Source organism: Solanum stenotomum, chromosome 4, assembly GCF_019186545.1.
Source record: "Solanum stenotomum isolate F172 chromosome 4, ASM1918654v1, whole genome shotgun sequence".
Lineage (NCBI taxonomy): Eukaryota > Viridiplantae > Streptophyta > Magnoliopsida > Solanales > Solanaceae > Solanum > Solanum stenotomum.
Window position 1 is genome coordinate 48717021 of NC_064285.1, and position 21581 is coordinate 48738601.

General features: G+C 32.4%; 2 protein-coding genes and 2 pseudogenes across 2 annotated transcripts; 1 reads left to right on the forward strand and 3 right to left on the reverse strand.

The window, feature by feature from the left end:
* Positions 1-7224: 7224 nt before the first annotated feature.
* Positions 7225-7579, reverse strand: LOC125862283 (SKP1-like protein 1A; annotated as a pseudogene).
* Positions 7580-9244: 1665 nt separating this feature from the next.
* On the reverse strand, positions 9245-9553 carry LOC125861546 (SKP1-like protein 1B). The gene has a single exon (XM_049541412.1). It carries the CDS (start codon positions 9551-9553, stop codon positions 9245-9247), a length of 309 nt encoding a protein of 102 aa, XP_049397369.1.
* Positions 9554-11108: 1555 nt separating this feature from the next.
* LOC125862279 (SKP1-like protein 1A) lies at positions 11109-11564 on the reverse strand. The gene has a single exon (XM_049542316.1). The coding sequence runs from the start codon at positions 11562-11564 to the stop codon at positions 11109-11111; it is 456 nt and encodes a 151-aa protein (XP_049398273.1).
* A 5718-nt stretch (positions 11565-17282) lies between these two features.
* Positions 17283-20919, forward strand: LOC125862277 (uncharacterized; annotated as a pseudogene).
* The last annotated feature ends 662 nt before the right edge of the window (positions 20920-21581 follow it).

A 21581-nucleotide genomic window follows, 5' to 3' on the forward strand; every position in this document is an offset into this window, starting at 1 on the left:
GCCAAAGCAGCAGAAACACCCGCCAAAGCAGCCAAAATGAAACAGAAAGTTATTTCAAAGAATTCCAAATCCGCATTCCACAACACACCTCAATTCTACAACGCTCAGAAAATACCTTTCACGCTAAGATCAATTCCCGGAGATCTACTCATCCAAATTTAATTCTATAAAGTCATACGGATTCCTTAACAAGTTATCTAACTACCCACGCAATCAAAATCATGAATGATTCACCCGATTGCTACCAGATTTCCCTACACCTCAATGACTCCGATTTCCTTCAAATCTGGACAAGGTTGGGAAAATCTAAATACTACGAAAAAGTTTTTCGGGCCCCAAATTTTCCCCCGTTTGCATTTCTATAACAACGGAACCCAGTCGTTACAACCTTCCTCTGAATGTTTCTTCCAATATTTTACCACTTTTGTCATTGTTTTGCCATCAATATTAGGCAAGGGGATGCCATTACAAGTACAATCAACATCTTGTACTAAGTTCTTGATGACTTCTGACTTTACAGCTACACACTTGCCAAGTTTGAATTCCTCGCCATCGCTAGTCTTAAGAGTTATGAGCTTTTTTGATGACATGACGAAGAAAATGGAGAAATCTATGAATGAATGATTTCAATACATGAGGCTAGCTTGGTCTTTTATAGTGTATTAGATTTTAATTACTTTCCAAAGTTGTGGTAGGAATATGGAAAGAAAAATATTAAATAGACCAAAACTTATTATTTTTCCTTTTTTGAAGTTCAATTAATTTTCTTTACAAAATCTACATATTCAGTCTTAGATTATTAGCATAATGATATAATTAAAAGTTACAAGGAAAGTTCAAAACTCATCATTTTAATCATCAACTAGAAGATCAGTCATTTTTGATAGTTATTAAAATCATTATGTTTGATTACATTTCCAACAAAAGTAATTGAAAACTAAAACAATAGAATGACCATTTGATCATTTACTAATTATGTCTATGTTTACTAGGATCAAATCCAATATCTCCTTATCGTTAAGAAAAATTGCAAGTTGTAGTTTTAATATATATGTAACTTTTTATATTGTTCAAAATACAAATAATTAGAAAATCACACAAATATATATATATATATATATATATNATATATATATATATTCAATTAAGATCACAAATTTCATATACAAATAAACAACTCACATTTCAAATTTGTATTGATTTGTATTAGATTTATTTAGTAACAAACAACTCTCTCTAAATAATTTGTAAGCTAATTTATTTAAATACATTTACTAGTACAAATATAAACTTAAAATCAAGAAAATAAATAAAATAATTGAAATGATTTGAGGGATATTTTTTGTCTTTACATAGACTAAGCACATGGTATTATAACATGTGTATTACTAACTAATCCATGGATTAACTATACATAGGCCCAAATTCCTACCAAACGTAATACTAAATAATACCTTACATAATACATGATCCATTTCTTGTAATGCGGCCTACCAAACGACCCCTAAGTTGTTTGTATAAATAACTTTAATTTCTTTCCAACATAATTTATAAATCAATCAAAATCAAAAGCAATTCTATAAAAAGGAACAATAGAATATAGAATGAAATAAAATAAAATAGGATATTGCTAACTAGACAGTTTTAATTTTAATATTAAAAAAATCAAATATTGAAAATAACTATAAAATCATCCAAAAGCCCAATCATTCTCCTTACGGATCTCCTCTTCTTCCTCTGGGTAAAACCATTATTGATATCAAATTATTTACGTATTTCTTATGGTGTTTTCCCTTTAATCCTAAACTCTATGTATGTGACTGAGTAAGACTAGGAAAAGAAAGCCTTTTTTTTTCCTTCCAAATCTCAATTAGGAGAAAAAAATATTTTTTCTGTAATATCTAACCATGGTGTTTGAAAAATTGTACACACATATTTAAGCTTCCACTAAGTTTTTTTTACCCTAAATAAGTGGGAAATTAAGACTCTAGCTTATTTCCTTAATGCAATTTTCAAGACTAACATTACTAATTCCACAAGTGGGGTTGAAGAGGATAAGATGTATGTAGATTTTATCCCTATCTTTGAGAGGTAGAGAGATGTTTCTGATAGATCCTTGACACTTTCAAGACTAACAATAGTGATAATTAATAAAGTGAACGTATGGCTTGTGTTCTCTGTTTAGTAATCCTTATATCTCAGTCCAACTCTTCTCCCACAAATGTATGTGTTAGTAACATAAATATTTTATATTTTAAAAATATTAAAGTTATTTCTTGTTGAGATATCAAATTCATCTTTCAACCATTTAAATAAATGTTTTCTTTTTCAAATTTAATGTAAACAACTTTAGTTTCTTTCCACCATAAATTAGAAATTTATAAATCAATAAAAACAAACAACAATTCTATAAAAAAGAACAACAGAAGATAGAACTAAATAAAATAAGATATTGCTAACTAAACAGTTCAAATTCTAAAAAAAAAAAGAACAAAACTTGAAAATAACACTAGCGTTATAAAAGCATTCAAAGCCCACGCATTCTCTTTACAGTTCTCCTCTTCTTCCTCTGGAGTAAAATCATTCTTGATACCAAATTCTTTACGTATTTCCTCTAGGGTTTTACATTTGATTCTATCAGCAACTTCTTGGCACATTACATCCAGCATCTCCTTATCGTTAAGAAAATCAGCAGCTAAGAGAAGATAAAACAAAATCGACTGATCCATCTTCACGAAGTTCTTGTCAAAATCCATCAATACTTCTTTCGATACCCCTTCCTCCAAGTGTTTCTTCCAATATTCAACCACTTTGCACATAGTTTTGCCATCAACATTAGTTAGGGGGATGACTCTAGAAGCACAATCCACGTCTTGTACTATATTTTTGATGACTTGTGACCTCATAACTATAGACTCATCGAGTTTGAATTCCTCGCCATCATTAGTCTTGAGAGTTATGAGTTTTTCTGAAGACATGGTGAAAAAAATGGAGAGAGGTATAAATGAATGATTTCAATATATGAGGCTAGCTTGGTCTTTATAGTGCATTAAATTTTAATTACTTTCCAAAATTGTAACAGGAACATGGAAAGTAATATGTTACATAGATTAAAAGTTATTATTTTTCCTTTTTTGAAAGTTTAATAAATTTTCTTTGCAAAATCTACATAAATTGTCTCAGATTATTAGGATAATGAATTTAATTAAAAGTTACGAGGAAAGTTCTGAATTCATTATTCCTTTACCTACACCCTGGACGTTGCTAGCACTCGAGAACCATTGTTGGCCCAAAGCGAACCCTTGGCCTGGCTTACTTACTCAACGGAAGACTGTATGCATATTTATAATGATCAAAAGCACTATGCTCACTTGAATAATATCATAACTTAGAATGTTTAAAAGTCAACATTCAACTTGGCCAAAATGGCAACCTCAAGTCTCAAAAACATAAGCCAATAATAAAGTAGTGACGAATGAGTTTAACTAACTGGTTGTCTTTCTATGAAGCCTCTAAACAACTGAGATGGATGTCGGGACAGGCCCACGACATCCTAATGAACTAATAATAAAATTGAAAGCAATAAAAGGGATCCTCCGGAAGAAAGGAGGCTCACCACAAGACTCTGAGTGCTCAAACTGGATCAAGAGGCGCTAGATGTTGATCCTAGTTACCTGCATTTGCATCATAATAAGATGCAGGTCAAATGGCATCAGTACATTGAATGTATGAGTATGCGAGTTGGAATGCTAAACATAACTTAAGCTTGAAGAAATCAGAAAGGAGCACTTACCTTGGCTTTACTCATCCCCTAAATAACTTAACTCAAAATAAAGCAATAAGACACACGCAATTTATGAAAAGCTTTATAAAACGGTAAAAAACAACTTAGTTCGTTAAAGAAAATGCAATAACAAACTCAACTTTACTCATATAACAAAGTAATATAGTTTATGTGGGAGATTCTCTAACCGACAACCACCACTATGAGCCTAAGTGGTGATACATCGTCTTGCCCATGCTGCCAGAACTGTCCTATACTTTGCCGTCATATAGAACGCTTAACTTACTGGTTCCACTAGTCTGTGCTAAAAGCATCTTAAGGAGTCATCTAAAAAATATGATCCTTTACTACCCATGATTATCACATGGTTTATGGAGACTTGAGTTAATATGAACTCGCATCCCCATATCGATGCTCAATACTACTCCCAAAATATACTTAGCTCATATGTTTTTAAAACAAACTTCTTTCTTGGGTTTGAGATAATTACTCAAAACTTAGCTTAAAAGCTCTCTTGGAATCAATGTTTCCTTTTCTTGCTCAAATGTGAAAATATTTATATACTCTTTGGGAATACTTAGTTCCCTTATCGCTTTTTGAGAAATGAACTCAACTCATTAGTCTTTGCTTAACTTGAAACTTAAGTCTTAAAACAAAGTTAAAACATTTGTTAAAGACTTTTGAAAACTTTATAAACTTTGCTTTGACTTGCTTCATAACTTTTAGACTTGACTCTTAACTTTTCTTGACTTTTGATCCTAACTTTCCTTGAATTGGATTATGGATTCAAGGTTCATGATCTCATATTTATGGATGATTTCATGATGTTTAGATGTACCTTAGAGTGTTGGAATCAACTAGAAAACATAGGTACATTGCTAAGGAACAAGTACGAAAAGGTGGGGAAGAAATGGGGAGAACTGGCGTCCCTGGCACACTGAGAGGCGCGGGGCGCCAGCCCTCAAACTTCAGAGAACATGTTGGGGCACACTGGCTGGCGCGTCACCCCAAGGGGTAAGCTTTAGATCTCCTTTTGGGACGCGATGCCCCACCCCCTTCCCCAGGTGTTTGACGACTTTTCTTCTCTGTTTTTCAACTCTAAACCCTCTAAACTTCAATGGTTCTTTCCTCAAACACTTAGGATCATTTATACCCTCAATATATGATAGATTCAAACCCAAATTTCACCCGGAAACATGAATCAAATCACAAGAAACTTCAATGAACACAACCCACAAGAATTCAAGAAAAACCTTCAACAATGTTCATCAAGAACTCAATTTCTAAACTTTCAAAGACTTAAATTCGTTGAATTAAATCATGATTGGAGCGTGGGTGAACTAACTCAATGCTATGTGATCTCACATACCTTGTAGGGATCACCCCCGATGAAATCCACAAGCTATCCTTGACGAAATCGACGAATCTTGAAAGTTCTTCTCCTTTCTCCTCTTGTCTCTTCTTTTCTCCTCTTCTCTAAGCCCTAGCTTGAAATTCACTTTACTAAAACTGACTAATATCTGACTTTACCCCAATTAAACTCTAAAAATGAATTAGAATAATTAGGTAAGGAAAAGACTAAATTACCCTTCCAAAATCCGGATTGGACTTTCCTTAATCCAACAGCCCAACTTCCAAAGGGCATAACTTACTCATACGAATTCAAAATCGTGCAAACTCGGCGGCGTTAGAAAGATCATTCCAAGAGCTTTCCAACCATATCTGGAAGTACACCTAACTCATCTAGACCTAGGAGTTATGGCCGTTTGAAGTTGATCAAAACTCAACCTTTCCTAACTTAAACAAATTTTTCAGATTTTCATTCTTTCCAAAAATGACTATTTCCAATTATTAGCTTCTTCCTAGTTATTTCAAATTGTGAGATGTGACACTTTAATCATCTATTGGAAGATCACTCATATCGTTGTGTTTGACTACATTTTCAACAAAAGTAATCAAAAACTAAAATAATTAATTCATCTAGTACTCCCCAGTCCCTCGGTTCCATATAGTTATCCACATTATTGAAAATAGTTGTCCTAAATTATTAATTGAGATAAATAAAATACATTTTCCCCATTTACTCTTACAATTAATTTTTTTTGAAAGTATAAACTTAAAAGTAATAAACTATTATCTTTCAACAAAAAAAATTGTATTGCAATTCAAATTTCATTATTTTATATTTTAATTCAAAAGATATGTTATTACTAGATATAATAAATTGGAATAATTAAGTAGAATGACAATTTGGTCAAATGTTCTAATAGAAAAAATAGCATGATTTTCAGTTAATTACCGAGAATCTCTATCTGGTCATTAAGTAATCAATAGAATGCCCATTTGATTATTTATTAATTATATTTGTGTCTACTCAAAGCTTCTCCGAACACTTGAGTAAGTTTAAATAATAAAATTTGACATCTTCGCAGTTGGATTATTTCGAGTGAATTATATATCTAAAGAATAGAAATATGGAGAGGAGCTCAGGATGTCTAAATTTTAGGATTGTTTAGTGCAGATTTGAATCGGATGTCCATTGAAATCTTTCATTAAAACGTTTCAAACCTCAAGATTTAAAATTGATATGTTGTAAATGTGAATTGATCATTGCTAGTGAATATATAATATATTAAAAGGATTAAAACATCAAAATTTTCTTATATCTATAATTTTGGACTATTTAGAGGAAATTTGAGCTAGTTGGTATTGGAAAAAAAATTCAATTCGTGAGGAAGATGAGTTGTAATGTATAAATATTATATATCTGTGTTTGTGATTATTTATACATATTTAATATGTAGTTATAAATCATACATTTATACAATCTTACACTATTTATAAAATATCGATATATTACATATACATACAGCCATTTAATTAATTTTTGGTCAATGATACATTTACTTGAGAAACTGTAGTAAATATTGTCCTAAAATTTAGCGTATTACAAGTATAATTTCATAACAATGGTAATAATTGATTTCCTTTGTTGTAATATGTTAAGTACATCCATTATTACCCTACAAGATGCACTATATATTGTGTAAAAAGAATGACGATACATAAATACGTTCCTTCATTATTTATTTATTTTTTTAAAAAATCACCTAGTGTTTAATATCCGCATGAAAGTTCAATCAATTTGAATCCGCACCTATGAAGACCTCACTCAGACTGTAGCGCTTAATATGTACATTCTTCCAACAATTCTTCATTATATCTAGTCAATTGGATATGCTTTGAACGAAAATAACTCAAAATTATAAAAAAAATGTAAATATTTCTTTTTGAGATATCAAATTCATCTTTCAACCATTTGGATGAATATTTTTTTCCAAATTTAATATAAATAGCTTTAATTTCTTTTCTAACAAGACAGTTCTAATTCAATTTTTTTTTAAAAGACAGAAATTAAAAATAACATTAGTGTTATAAAATCATTCAAAAGCCCAAGCATTGTCTTTACGGATCTCTTCTTCTTCCTCTGGAGTAAAATCATTTAATCCTATCGGCAACTTCTTGACATATCATATCCAATATCTCCTTATCTTTAAGGAAATTAGCAGCTAAGATAAGATCATACAAAATCAAGTAGAGCACCTTCACAAAAGCCTTGTCAAAATCCATCAACATGTCTTTGGAGACACCTTCCTCTGAATGTTTCTTCCAGTATTCGACTGCTTTGGTCATTGTTTTGTTATGGACATAAGGCAGGGGAATGACGTTTGAAACACAATCATCTTCAACCATATTCTTGATAGCTTGTGACCTTACGGTTATCGCCTCGTCCAGTACAAACACCTAACCATCGCAAGTCTGAAGAACTTTGTTAAAGATGACATGATGATAAAAATAAATTTGAATAAGAGATGTTAATTTGCTTTTGTTGAGAATATTATCGAAAGGAAATTTGAATGATTATAATGTCTGAGAGGTTTGAAGGCTTAATTTATAGAACATTGGGTTTTCATTGTTCTAGTTGAAGTAGGAAGTCAAAACAGGAAAAAAAAAAGTTCATAGGAATATTTATGGAGACTATTGCTTAAAAACAGAAAATTTATTGTAATTGGAGTTAATGGGTGTTTGAAAAATCCAATCTTTATCACTCAGAACATATGTAATATGTAACAGATATGAAGATAGTGATAGGTAAAAGAACGCTTTTGTTGTGTATCTTCTTGTAAAACCTGAAGTTATTATAACTTTGGAGAATGGTGTTTGAATAGTTGTAGACACATCTTTAAGCTATCATTGAATTTTCTTTTTTATACCCTAAACAAGAGGGAAATTAAGACTCTACCTAATTTTCTCAAATAATATAACTAACTTTAATTTCTTTCCAACTAACCTTCTTATTCATGATTTTTTTAAAAGACATGTAAAGAGAAAAGTCTAATATTTATTATGAGACGGAGGAAGTAACATTCATCATATTATTTTGTTTGTATGTTAATTGTCCTCCCAACGCGAACGATATAAGTGGAGAGACTATTCTAGGTCTTATGATTTTGAGAGAAAATGCATCATTACCCCATTCAACTATAACACATTTTTTAAAAGACACTGGAACTTTGCAAAGGTCCTAGCACTCCCTTAAATAATTTAAATGTGGTAAGAATATCCTGGATTTCGGTCAATCTCACGTATAAGAAAGAAAGTGCATACACACCAACTATTACCTACCACGTGCCAATTATTTTTTAATTTTATTTCTCATTCTATTTTTTTAACAAAAAATTCTATTTACTTCTTCAATTGTTAATGTACGTTGGACTACTGTAAATCCAACCTTTTTCCTCCTCTTCACCGCCGCCGGCTTCACTGCTATAACTTCATTTCAACCATTTAATATTTCTATCATCCAACCATAGTTGTATGGGGTAATGGAGGAGGTCATGTAATCTAAATTGTTTGAATCGGATATCTATTGAAATCTGTTATTAAAATGGATCCAACCTCAAATTTATAATTTAATCTGTCGAATGTGAATTAGTCATTTCTAGTGAATATACAATATATTAAAAGAATTAAAACATCAAAAGTTGCTTAGACATATATATATATATATATATATATATATATAATTTAGGACTATTTAGAGGAGATTTGAGTGAATAACGTATCTAAAAGTATAATATTTTTTTTCTCAAATAACATAACAAGCTTTAATTTCTTTCCAACATAATTTATAAATCATTCAAAACCGAGCAATATTTCTTCAAAAAGGAACAACAGGAGATAGAACTAACAGAAATAAAATAACAATAAAAATAGGATATAGCTAAGGAAATAACTGAAATATTATAAAAATCATTCAAAAGCCCAAGCATTCTCTCTACGGACCTCCTCCTCTTCCTTTGGAGTATAATCATTCACGATACAAAATACTTCACGTATTTCCTCTATTGGTTTCCCTTTGATCATATCAGCAAATTCTTGGATTATTACCTCCTTCAACTACTTATCATCAAAAAAATTAGCAGCCAAGAGAACACCAACTAATTCTGATTGGCCCATCTTCAAGAAATCCTGATCAAAACTCTTTAACTGATCTTCTGTAACACCTTCTTCCAAATGTTTCTTCCAATATTGAATCACTTTGGTCATTGTTTTGCCATCAACATTAGACAAGGGGAGGACATTAGAAGTACAATCCATGTATTGTAACATGTTCTTGATGACTTCTGACCTCACAGCTACAGCCTCAGTGAGTTTGAATTCCTCACCATTGCTAGTATTGAAAGTTATGAGTTTTTCTGAAGACATGACAAAGAAAATAGAAAGAGCTATGAATGAATGATTTCAATACATGAGACTAGCTTGGTCTTTTATAGTGTATTAGGTTTTAATTACTTTCCAAAGTTGTGGTAGGAATATGGAAAGCGAAATATTACATTGACCAAAATTTATTATTTTTCCTTTTTTAAAGTTTAATTAATTTGCTTTTTAAAATCTACTTATTATGTCTTAAATTATTATGATAATGATATAATTTAAAGTGACAAGGAAAGTTCTAACTCATTGTTTCTTTAATCATCTACTAGAAGACGAGTCATTTCTGATAGTTATTAAAATCGCTTTGTTTGACTACATTTCCGATAAAACTAATCAAGAAACTAAAACAATAGAATGACCATTTGATCATTTACTGATTATGTCTATGTCTACTCGGATCTTCTTCAGGCAATTGGGTAAGTTTAAATAAATAAAATTCGACATCGTCGCAACTATACATTATTTTGAGTGAATAATATATCTAGAGAATAGAAATATTGAGAGTAGCTAATAATATCTAAATTTTGGATTGTTTAGTGGAGACTTGAATCAGATGTCCATTGAAATCATTCATTAAATGCTTTAGAATCTCAAAATTTAAATTTGATCTACCACAAATTTAAATTGATCATTTCTAGTAAAAATATAATATACTAAAAGAATCGAAACACTGAGATTTGTTCATATCTATAATTTAGGACTATTTAGAGGAGATTTAAGCTAGTCGGTATTGAAAAAAATTCAACTCGTGAGGAAGATGTGTTATAATGTATAAATATTATGTAATTGTGTTTGTGACTATTTACATATCTAATGTATAGCTATAGATCATACAAATATACATTCTTGCACTATTTATATAATATTGATACATTACATATACATTCCGCCATTAAATTAAATAAGAATTTGGTCAATGATACATTTACTTGAGAAGCGGTAGTAAATATTGCCCTAAATTTTGGAATATTACTAGTATTTTTCCATACAATTGTAACAATTGATTTCTTCTATTGTAATATTTTAAGCTCATCCACTATCACCTTGCAAGATGCACTATATATTGTGCAAAACGAAAGATGATTACATATATACGTTCCTCCAATTAATATTTTTTAGTTTCTTCACCCAGTGTTTAATATCCGCATTAAAGTTTAATTAATTTGAATTCGCGCCACTCGGACTATAGCGCTTTTTCTATACATTCTTCCAACATTTATTTTCTTTATATCAAGTCAATTGGATATGCTTTGAACGAAAATAACTTAAAATTATTTAAAAAATTAAATGTAGATATTTCTTTTTGAGATATCAAATTCATCTTTAAACCATTTGGATGAATGTTTTTTTTTCAAATTTAATATAAATAGCTTCAATTTCTTTTCAACATAATTTATAAATTTATAAAGCAATAAAAACCAAATAACAATTCTATATATATAAAAAAAAAAAAAAAGAACATAAGAAGATAGAACTAAATAAAATAGGATATAGATAATTAGACAATTTTAATGCTAAAAAAAAATAATTGAAAATAACTATAAAATCATTCAAAAGCCCAAGCATTCTCTTTACAGATCTCCTCTTCTTCCTCTGGAGTAAAATCATTCTTGATATCAAATTCTTTGCATATTTCTTCTGGTGTTTTCCCTTTAATCCTATCGGCAACTTCTTGACACATCATATCCAATATCTCCTTATCGTTAAGAAAATTAGCAGCTAAGATCAGAGCATGCAAAATCGAGTGGTGCACCTTCACAAAAGCCTTGTCAAAATCCATCAACATGTCTTTGGAGACTCCTTCCTCCGAATGTTTCTTCCAATATTCGATCACTTTGGTCATTATTTTGCTATAAACATTAGGCAGGGGAATGAAGTTTGAAACACAATCATCTTCAATCATATTCTTGATAGTTTGTGACCGTACAACTATCACCTCGACGAGTACAAATTCTTTACCATCATAAGTCTTTAGAGTTAAGAACTTTGTGGAAGAAGACATGGATGGTCAATATATATTTGAATCAAATGATTATAATGTTTGAGAGGTTTGAATGACTTAATTTATAGAGCATTAAATTTACACTATCCTAATTAAAGTAGGAACTTAAAACCGAAAAAAAAAAGTTTGATGGGAGAATCAATTTTGCATAAACAATGTCAAATTAGGAAATTGTGAAAATTCTATCTAAACCGTATGTATGTGACCAAATAAGATTAGGAAAAGGAAGCCTTTTTTTTCTTTCAAATCTCAATGTCACGACCTTGACCATCGTAATTGGCACCCACACTAACTCTCCGGTGGGAGAACCATTACTACAATCCAAACCAAGCAACTAATCTAAAAACTAAGGCATTTAAGTTACAAAAGCAAGTTAAATAGCTAAAAACTGAAGTTCCCATAAACTTCCAAAAGATCTAACAACTAAACAATGCGGAAAATACGCCTAGAACCTAAAAGTCAATGTACCAAAACATCTAACAACGAACCAAAGTCTAAACAAGAAGGGTTACAACCCCAAACTAGTGAACTAACAACTAAGTGGAAAAAGTCTAAGTCCGAAATGTAGACATAGACGGAAAGAGAACTCATGGCAGCTCGGAAGAAGTGGCTCACCCTTGAATTAGAACGATCACTAATCTTCTAAGCGAGGTCTGTCAATAGCCGCATGAAGATGCCATGTACTCAACAAAGAAAGAGCAAGTGCAGTATCAATACACAACCATAGTGTACTGGTAGGATCACACGGCTATCCCACTAAGTGTAACATACATCAGTCAATACAACAATATAATCACATGCATATATCGAACATGTACAATATTATCAACATTTACGAATGAGGTACAGTTTCACATTTCTCAAGATACACAATTATATCAAGTCATTGGTCCTCTCATAGAACCCAAATCCAAACAATTAGCATACCTAAACATGGTACCCGATCCCATGTTTATGCTGAAACGTGGCAACCAATCCCATATTTATGTCAGAACGTGGCAACCGATCTAATTTAGTGTGTTGAAACGCAACACCCGATCCATTCAACAAGCCACAATCACAATCAAAAGTATATTCTCATAATCATACAATCAAGTCATGATTTCATGGCATTCATCATTCATATATCCTCATTTACAAGAAGTGTAATCAACAATACAACATCTGCATACATACACGTATCATAATGAAGCAAGAACAAACATACATCACACAATCATAGAATCACAACCATCACCTACCTCGAAACAAGCTTGAAACCCTAAGAAACTTGATCATTCCCTTTCCAGATTCGTTCCGCTTGTTCTTGGTCTATAAACAATCATAATAACATGGAAATCAATAAACAATCACTAATTACCTAAATTACTAACAATTTTATCAACCCTAGATCATACCCTTGATCCTAACATCCAAATTAGGGCTTTTCCCACCATAGTTCTCATATCAAAACTCTTCCCCATCGTTAATTACCCATTAGATTATGTTCTACAGATCGAAAGATGAATTTGGGGTGTGAAAATTTTACCTTTAACCTCAAGAATGGTGGAAACCTGTCAAGAAAATCCCTGGGTTCGTTCCTTAGCTCTCAAGTTCAAAAATTGTAGAATAAAATGTTTTTGGGGTTTATTTACAACTTTAAGTCACGTCGGGACCACCACAACGATCCTCACTCCGCTACAGCGGCCCCGCCAGGGCGACAAAAATCACCACCAAAGAGGCTTGCACGAAACAGTGAGCTATTTTAATAATTTCAAGACCCCCGTTTCACAACACACCTTCAACCAACGACACTCAAAAAATATCGTTCACGCTAAGATCGATTCTGAGAGTTCTACTCGACCAAATTCAATTCCGTAAAGTGGTACAAGTTCCTTAACGACTTATTTATCTACTCATGTAATCAAAATCATAATTAAATCACCCGATTGTTACTAGATTTTCCTACACCTTAATGACTCCGATTTTGACTAAATCTAGACTAGATTGGGAAATTTCAAGCTACTACGAAAAAGTTTTTCGGCCCAAAATGTTTCCCCATTGGCTTTTCTATAACGATGGAAACCGGTCGTTACACTCAATTAGGAGAAAAATTATTATTTCCGTAATATCTAACCATGATGTTTGAAAAGTTGTAAACACATACATAATTATTCATGAAAAAAAAAATCTTGTAATTGAATTTACTGGGGAGTTTAAAGATTCAATCTTTATCACTCAGAACAAATGTAACAGATAGGAAGATGGTGATAGTAAATTTGAAAAATTAAACAGAATGACCATTTGGTGGAGATCATGTAATCTACATTTTAGGATTGTTTAGTGGAGATTTAAATCGAATATCCATTGAAATCTGTCATTAAAATGTTCAAACCTCAAATTTTAAAATTTGATCAACAACAAATGTGAATTGATCATTTCTATTTAAAAGAATTGAAACATCGAAATTTTCTCATATCTATAATTTAGTATTATTTAGACGAGATTTGAGCTGGTCGATATTGGAAAAACAATCAACTCGTGAGGAAGATGCGTTGCAATGTATAAATATTATATAAATGTGTTTCTGATTATATATACATATATGATATATAGTTGTACATCATACGTATATACGATCAAACATTATTTATAAAATATAGATACTTTACATGTACATACAATCATTTAATTAATAAGAATTTTGGTCAATGATACAATTATTTGAGAAGTAGTAGTAAATATTGTCCTAAAATTTGGAGTATTACAAGTATTTTTTCATAGCAATTGTAATAATTGATTTCATTTGTTGTAATATGTTAAACCCAGCTGTTAATAACTTGCAAGATGCACTATATATTGTGCAAAAGGAAAGACGGTGCATATATACGTTCCTTCAATTATTGTTTTATAACTTTTAAATCAGTGTGTAATATCTGCATTAAAGTTCAATTAATTTGAATTTGCGCCTAGGATCGCACTCGGACTATAACGCTTCCTTTCAAGAATTTTTCTATACATTCTTCCAATCTATCTAACTTCTTACCCAAATCAAGTCAAAGATTTTTTTTAAGCTCTAGCACCAATTAACATTATTATTAAATTTTTAAAATTGACATGTAAGCCAATATAACCTTATATCAAAAGAGAAACTCCATAATGTTTCTCTCTTGTTTTTTAAGTTTTTAGTAGTCTTTTAAAGGATTCCCTAATACTTAAATCATTTTTATGAGTAACTTCAAAGAAAAACTATGTTAAGAAATTTTCCAGTAATTAAATTGTAGCAATTAATTAAGAAAATTTATCAAGTCTATTGGATATGCTTAGAATGGAAATAACTCAAAATTATTTTTTTTTTAAATTGAATATTTATTTTTGGGATATCAAGTTTATCTTTCAATCATTTATTTTTTTTCAAATTTTATATAAATAACTTTAATTTCTTTCCAACATAATTTATAAATTTATAAATCAATAAAAACCAAACAACAATTATATATAAAAAAAAAAAAAGAACAATAGAAGATAGAACTAAATAAAATAAGATATAGCTAACTAGCCAGTTCTAATTCTAAAATAAAAAAAGAACAAAAATGAAAAATAACACTAGTGTTATAAAATCATTCAAAAGCCCAAACATTCTCTTTACGAATCTTCTCTTCAGCAACTTCTTGACATATCATATCCAATATCTCCTTATCATTAAGAAAATTAGCCGCTAAAATAAGATCGTACAAAATCGAGTGGTGCACATTCACGAAAGCCTTGTCAAAATCTATCAACATGTCTATGGAGACGCCTTCTTCAGAATGTTTCTTCCAGTATTCGATCAATTTGGTCATTGTTTTGCTATGAACATTAGGTAGAGGAATGATGTTTGACAGTCGTCTTCAGCCATCTTCTTGATAGCTTGTGACCTTATGGCTATAGCCTCATCCAATACAAGTTCCTTACCATCGCAAGTCTATAGAGTTAAGAACTTTGTTGAAAAAGACAGGATGGTAAGAATATTTTTGAATTAGTGATGGTAGTTCGTTTTTGTTGAGAATATTATTGAAAGGAGATTTGTGTTGGGTTATGAAGGATGATTACGGCGTCATGCGGAAGTTTACAATTTGCAAATCATATAGTTGATAAATCAGATAACAAAAACTTATACTAAAAATCAAAATATTATTATATCAAAACTAATATAAAGAAAAACATTGAAACTTTAGAGAGAATAAATCTCCCCATAAACAAGACTCGTAAACGACTACATAGTAGATGTAATTGTTATTGTGTTAGAAGAAACAAACCTATATTTATAGAGTCCTAAAACATTTTCTACTAGAAAAGGAGTCCTAAAAGGAGAGAATAAACCAAATATGAAAGAATATTATATTTTCCTTTCAGGAAAAGTAAAAACATTTATGTTAATGTTTTGTCTTTTCTTTTAGGAAAAAAATAAACTTAAAATAAGGTAAGAAAATCAGGACAAAACCCTAACAATTTGAATGATTATAATGTGAGGTCTACAACAACAACAACAACATACCCAGTGAAATCCCACTAGGTAGGGTCTGGGGAGGGTAGAGTGTACGCATACCTTGCCACTACCTCGTGGAGGTAGAGAGGCTGTTTCTGAAAGACCCTCAGCTCAAGTACATCAAACCCAAGTAAAAGGAGAGGAAAACAGTGTATTTTTAACATCCAATAAGAAAGATAGTATATAATCAACAAAGGAGACAATAACATCAATCAAATAATGTGAGAAGTGAAACGCAGTAAACAACATAAGGCTATAGGTATCACAGACAAGAACTGCAAGTGCAAGGCTAGGACTACTACAAACGCTAACAACCCATACCCTCGCAAGGAAAGACAACACGCTAACCCTACTAACATTCAACCTTAATACGCGACCTCCACTCCTTCCTATCTAGAGTCATGTCTTCGGTAATGTGAAGCTGAGCCAAGTCATGTAATCACCTCTCCCCAATACTTCTTAGGCCTACTTCTACCCCTCCACGTACCCTCTACAGCCAGCCCCTCACACCTCCTCACTGGGGCGTCTGCGCACCGTCTCTTCACATGTCCAAACCATTTCAGTCTCGCTTCCCTCAGCTTGTCCACCACAGAGGCCACTCCCACCTTTTCCCGAATAACCTCTTTCCTAATCTTATCGCTCCTAATGTGCCCACACATCCATCTCAACATCCTCATCTCCGCAACATGCATTTTTTGAACATGTGAGTTCTTGACTGGCCAACACTCCACTCCATACAACAAGGCCAGTCTAACTACCACTCTGTAGAACTTACCTTTAAGTCTAGGTGGAATTTTCTTATCACACAAGACTCTAGAGGCAAGCCTCCATTTCATCCAAGCAACCCCAATGCGATGTGTGACATCATCGTCGATGTCGCCACTTCCTTGGATTACAGACCCAAGATACTTAAAACTTTCTTTCTTAGGAATGATCTGTGTGGCAAGTCTCACTTCCACATCTGCCTCATCCAACGCATCACTGAATTTGCACCCCAAATATTCTGTTTTGGTCCTACTCAACCTGAACCCTTTGGACTCCAGCGTTTGTCTCCACACCTCCAACCTCGCATTAACTCTGTCCCGCATCTCATCAATCAGTACTATGTCATTCGCAAATAACATACACCATGGGACCTTCTCCTGAATAGACCGCTTGTTCTAGTTGAAGTAGGAAGTCAAAAGGGGAAAAATAGTTTGATGGAAAAATCTGTTTTGCATAAACAATGTCAAATTAGGTAGTTATAAAAAATTTACCTAAACCGACCGAATAAAATTTGGAAAAGGAAGCCTTTTTGTTTTTCTTCCAAATCTCAATTAGGAGAAAAAATAATTTTAATTTTTATCCCTAATATCTAACCATGTTAACCCTAGGAAATAGATGTGGTTCGAGCTGTTGCTGAGAATTTTGAGTGTGAAGGGGATTGAGAAAGCTTCTCTTTTTGCTGTACCGGAATTCCAGAGCTCATATTCCAGGTACTTAATTATTCATTCCAAGAAAATTTATGGAGACTATTGCTTAAAAAAATGAAAATTTCTTGTAATTGGAGCTAATGGGTGTTTGAAAAATCCAATCTTTATCACTCAGAACATATGTAACAGATAGGAAGATGGGGTTGGGTATAAGAAAGCGTTTGTTGTGTATCTTTTTGCAAAATTATGCCTTTGGAGAATGGTGTTTGAAAAGTTGTAAACACATCTTTAAGCTTCCACTAGGTTTTTTTAAACCCTAAATAAGAGGGGAAATTAAGACTGTAGCTGATTTCCTTAATGTGATTTTAAAGACTAACAATACAACAACAACATACTAGTGTAATTCCATAAGTGGAATCTGGTGAGGTAGGATGTATGCAGACCTTACCCCTGCGTGCGTAGAGAGAGACGGTTTCCGATAGACCCTTGCAACTAACAACAGTGATGAACTGATGATAAATAGAGTGAATGTATGACTTGTGTTCTCTGTTTAGTAATCCTTAGGTCTCTGTGAAACTCTTCTGCCACAAATGTGTGTCTTTGTTAGTAACATAAATAAATAAAAACAAAAAAAAGGGCTGCATCTAGTGACATTTTTATAGTGGTTGTGTAAACTTTTAGCAAAAATTGCTTATCTATAGGTTTTGGCTGTTGGTCCTCTTTATTTTGTTTTCCTACTTATATTATCTGTTTATTTATCCAGTTTGTCTGCTCACTTCATCTGCTTGTTCTCATTGGTTTGTTTTCTTCTTTCTGGTGTTTAGATCAATAAGAAATACTTTTACTTTATCTGGAATTAGAAATACTCCTAGGAAGAATGGCTACTTTGGTTGAAAGAAAGAGGAAGAGTCGTTTCAGAATCGAGCCTGATTTATTGATTATGAATTTAAACCATCAGAATTGGAAAATGAAATAGTTTAGTCATGCCTTTCATTTCGATTCCGCTCACCCATTGGTAACATTCAGATAATTTACTTCAAGCTGATACCCCATGTCTAACTGTCTGAGTGCCAGAGTTGCTGGACAGTAGGTTCACCACTGCAGTTTCACTGGTTTTATAGTCTACACTCCTATTTGAGGTTCAAGACTAAAAAAATTGTTGTAGAGATATACATTGAATGTAGCCTTGTGTATGACTCTAATAGCCAACAGAGTGGCTTGGTAGGACATTAAAATTCCCAAGCAATACTTATCCTGTTTGGAAGTCATTTTTCTTCAACTCTAAGCGTTACTCTCATTTTGCTGTGCTCATGCAGTCAGGTCTAATAAGGCAGACCAACTTGAATGTGGTGTTCTTATGGGTTTACGGACTTGGATTTTTGAGTTGTATTATGAAATTGTTGGACTTCTGAGTGGTTACTGGTACTTCATTTTATTTTCAGCTTTTGATTTGTGCAGATTCCCTTTAGTCATTTGTTTGTCATACATACACAAGCTAACTACACCTTAATCTATCATACAGTTGCGAGACAGTGTTGCACTTGCATTTTCCAGATACCACAGCATATGAGCTGTCATTAAGGGTTCGGTCAAGGAATAAGCAGTATAATAACAACTTAGAGTGTATCAAGAGAAAAGAAGAGAAGAGTCTGGCAGTTTTAAGACCCATAATGATGAAGCTCTTTGATTCTCATTGTCACCTCCAAGATCCAAGGATCTTTAATATGTTATTAAGACCACGACTGAAACAGGAGTTGTCCATTTTGCTGTCAATGGCGTGTCGGAGAAAGATTGGCATTTGGTCAAGGAAATGAATGAACAATACCCTTGTATTGTTCCAAACTTTGGGCTCCATCCCTGGTTTATAACTGAGAGGACTCCTAATTGGCTGAAAACTTTGAGAGGATTTTTGGAGTCTACTCCTGCTGCTGCAGTTGGAGAGATTGGTTTAGTTAAAGGTTCAACATTTTGTGGAATGTCTTTATCAATCAGAAGGGCATGAAATGGGTTATGCCTAGGAAAGTTACGCATACTCTGAAGTTATGGAGCAGTTATGCAAGCATTACCGGGCATAAAGAAAGATGGAAAATCATTCCGGCTTGCATCTGGTGGTCAGTGTGGAAAGAAAGAAATCTCAGATGCTTCCAAAACAAGAGCAATTCCATCCAGAAGATTAAGATGAACTGCTTAGTTTTGTTTCTTTTATGGTGTAAACTTGAGTACATGGTAGATCTAGAATCAGTTAAAGATGTTTTAGGTTCCTTGTAAATTTTGCTATAGGATTAAAGATCTTCCTGGTACTCTCCACAATTGTAATTAGGAACCTGTAATTTGTTGTGGCAGGTTCTGGTTTTTTGTTTTGGAATAGAATACAAGTTGTTAACTTCTCAAAAAAAAAAAAAAAGGTTCATTTGGAAGGAAGATTGATTTCGCTGATGAGGTGGATGTCTGTCGACAGCAGCTTCAACTTGCCAAAGAGTTGGAATTATTAAAATCTGCGGGGCCTGTTCCTGCTGGTTTCATGCCGAAATGGTTCCTGAATTTGCTAAGCTTGGTGCTTACATCTCCTTTTTTGGGTTCCGTATGTCCATGAAGGAGAGCAAGGCGAAGAAAATGTTAAAGTCAATTCCTAAGGACAGGATCTTGTTGGAGACAGATGCTTTGCCAAAATTGAGCAATCCAGATTCTCTGTATTTGATCGAGAAGGAAGCTTCATCAGCAGATGGAACATCAATTGGAGGAATTAATGATGGAAATCCATCTGAGAAATCACCCGAGGAAGGCAAAGGCAATGAACAACAGGCAGAAGAAATCCATAACCATCATGCAAACATTCACCATTACTTGAGCTTACAAAAGAACTTGCTGAGATAAGCTTTGCAAATGCTTCTCGGTTCAAAGGTACTGCAAGAGGTAAAAATAGCTTGTCTAGCATGCAGTTGACACCGTGCAACATGCTCAGTATTCCTTTTCTAGTTACCGGTCTTATGTCTCACTAAATTGCCTTGGTGGTTGTGCGTGCAAGATGGTCCTCTACAGGTCTTAAAATGATGTGCCATAACATGACACTATTGGTTTCCTAAGAAGAAATGCTGCTTCAGTTTTGATATCTGCTAGTGATACTTCAATTAGTTCCTGTGTATTATGACTCAACTACTATAATTCATTCTAAAATGTATCATTGATTCATAAGTATATTTTTTCTAACCACATGTCCTCTATCTTCTGCAACAGGTATGGGGCAGGAATTGAAAATTGTGTCAATAAGCAGCACAGCCAAAAGCATTGTTAGGCTTTTTACAATTTGACACTTGGGCTAACAGTACATCAAACTCTTGGCTTAGACTGTACCTATAGGCTCTTTTCCAGTTGATGCTCCACACAACATATAGCATAATCCTTCACTACATTCTAAAATATTGTTCCATATCACTTTTTACCAAGGTTCAACAAATTTTTGTTTTGAATTTTATCATGATTGTGAATATTGATAAATTAGAGGGTTGATTTAATTTTACCACTCGATAGAGTATTATCTCGAAAAAAATAAAAATAATTGAAATTTCTACTAAAAATTATTACAAAAATTTCAAAGGAAAGCTTCAAAAAGCTTAGATAATTGGTTTCTCTGGTACATTGGTTTTATTATTTTCATTAATTGGTTCTTTCTTTACAGTTTATTATGATTACTGTTTTTATAGATGAAAGACAATATTGCTTAATTATTTTCATTGTCATTTTTACTAAGGTTCAATAGATCTTTACTTTTGAATTTAATCATTGTGTTGATAAAAAAAACAAAGTAAAGAAGTTAAGCAAACAATTTAGGATTATTTTTCATGATGCAATTGATATTGGATAACACATGCAATGCATATTTCCAGAAACTAATTAGTATATATAAGCGAACATTATTTTTTTCCCTTCAACTTTGTTAAACATCCAACTCTTACCTCAACTTGAAATTACTAAAAGCATAGTAATTTTGTTCATTATGTTAATTATGAATGTAGTTGCTAAGAATTCATACAATCATCGCTAACTTGTTTAGACTAGAAGCAGACATGTTGAACAATGGTAAGTTTCTAGCCGCTTCTA

Excerpts from the sequence above, each read along its gene's own strand:
- LOC125861546 (XM_049541412.1), bottom strand. The coding sequence starts at position 9,553 with ATGTCTTCAGAAAAACTCATAACTTTCAATACTAGCAATGGTGAGGAA.
- LOC125862279 (XM_049542316.1), bottom strand. The coding sequence starts at position 11,564 with ATGTCTTCTTCCACAAAGTTCTTAACTCTAAAGACTTATGATGGTAAA.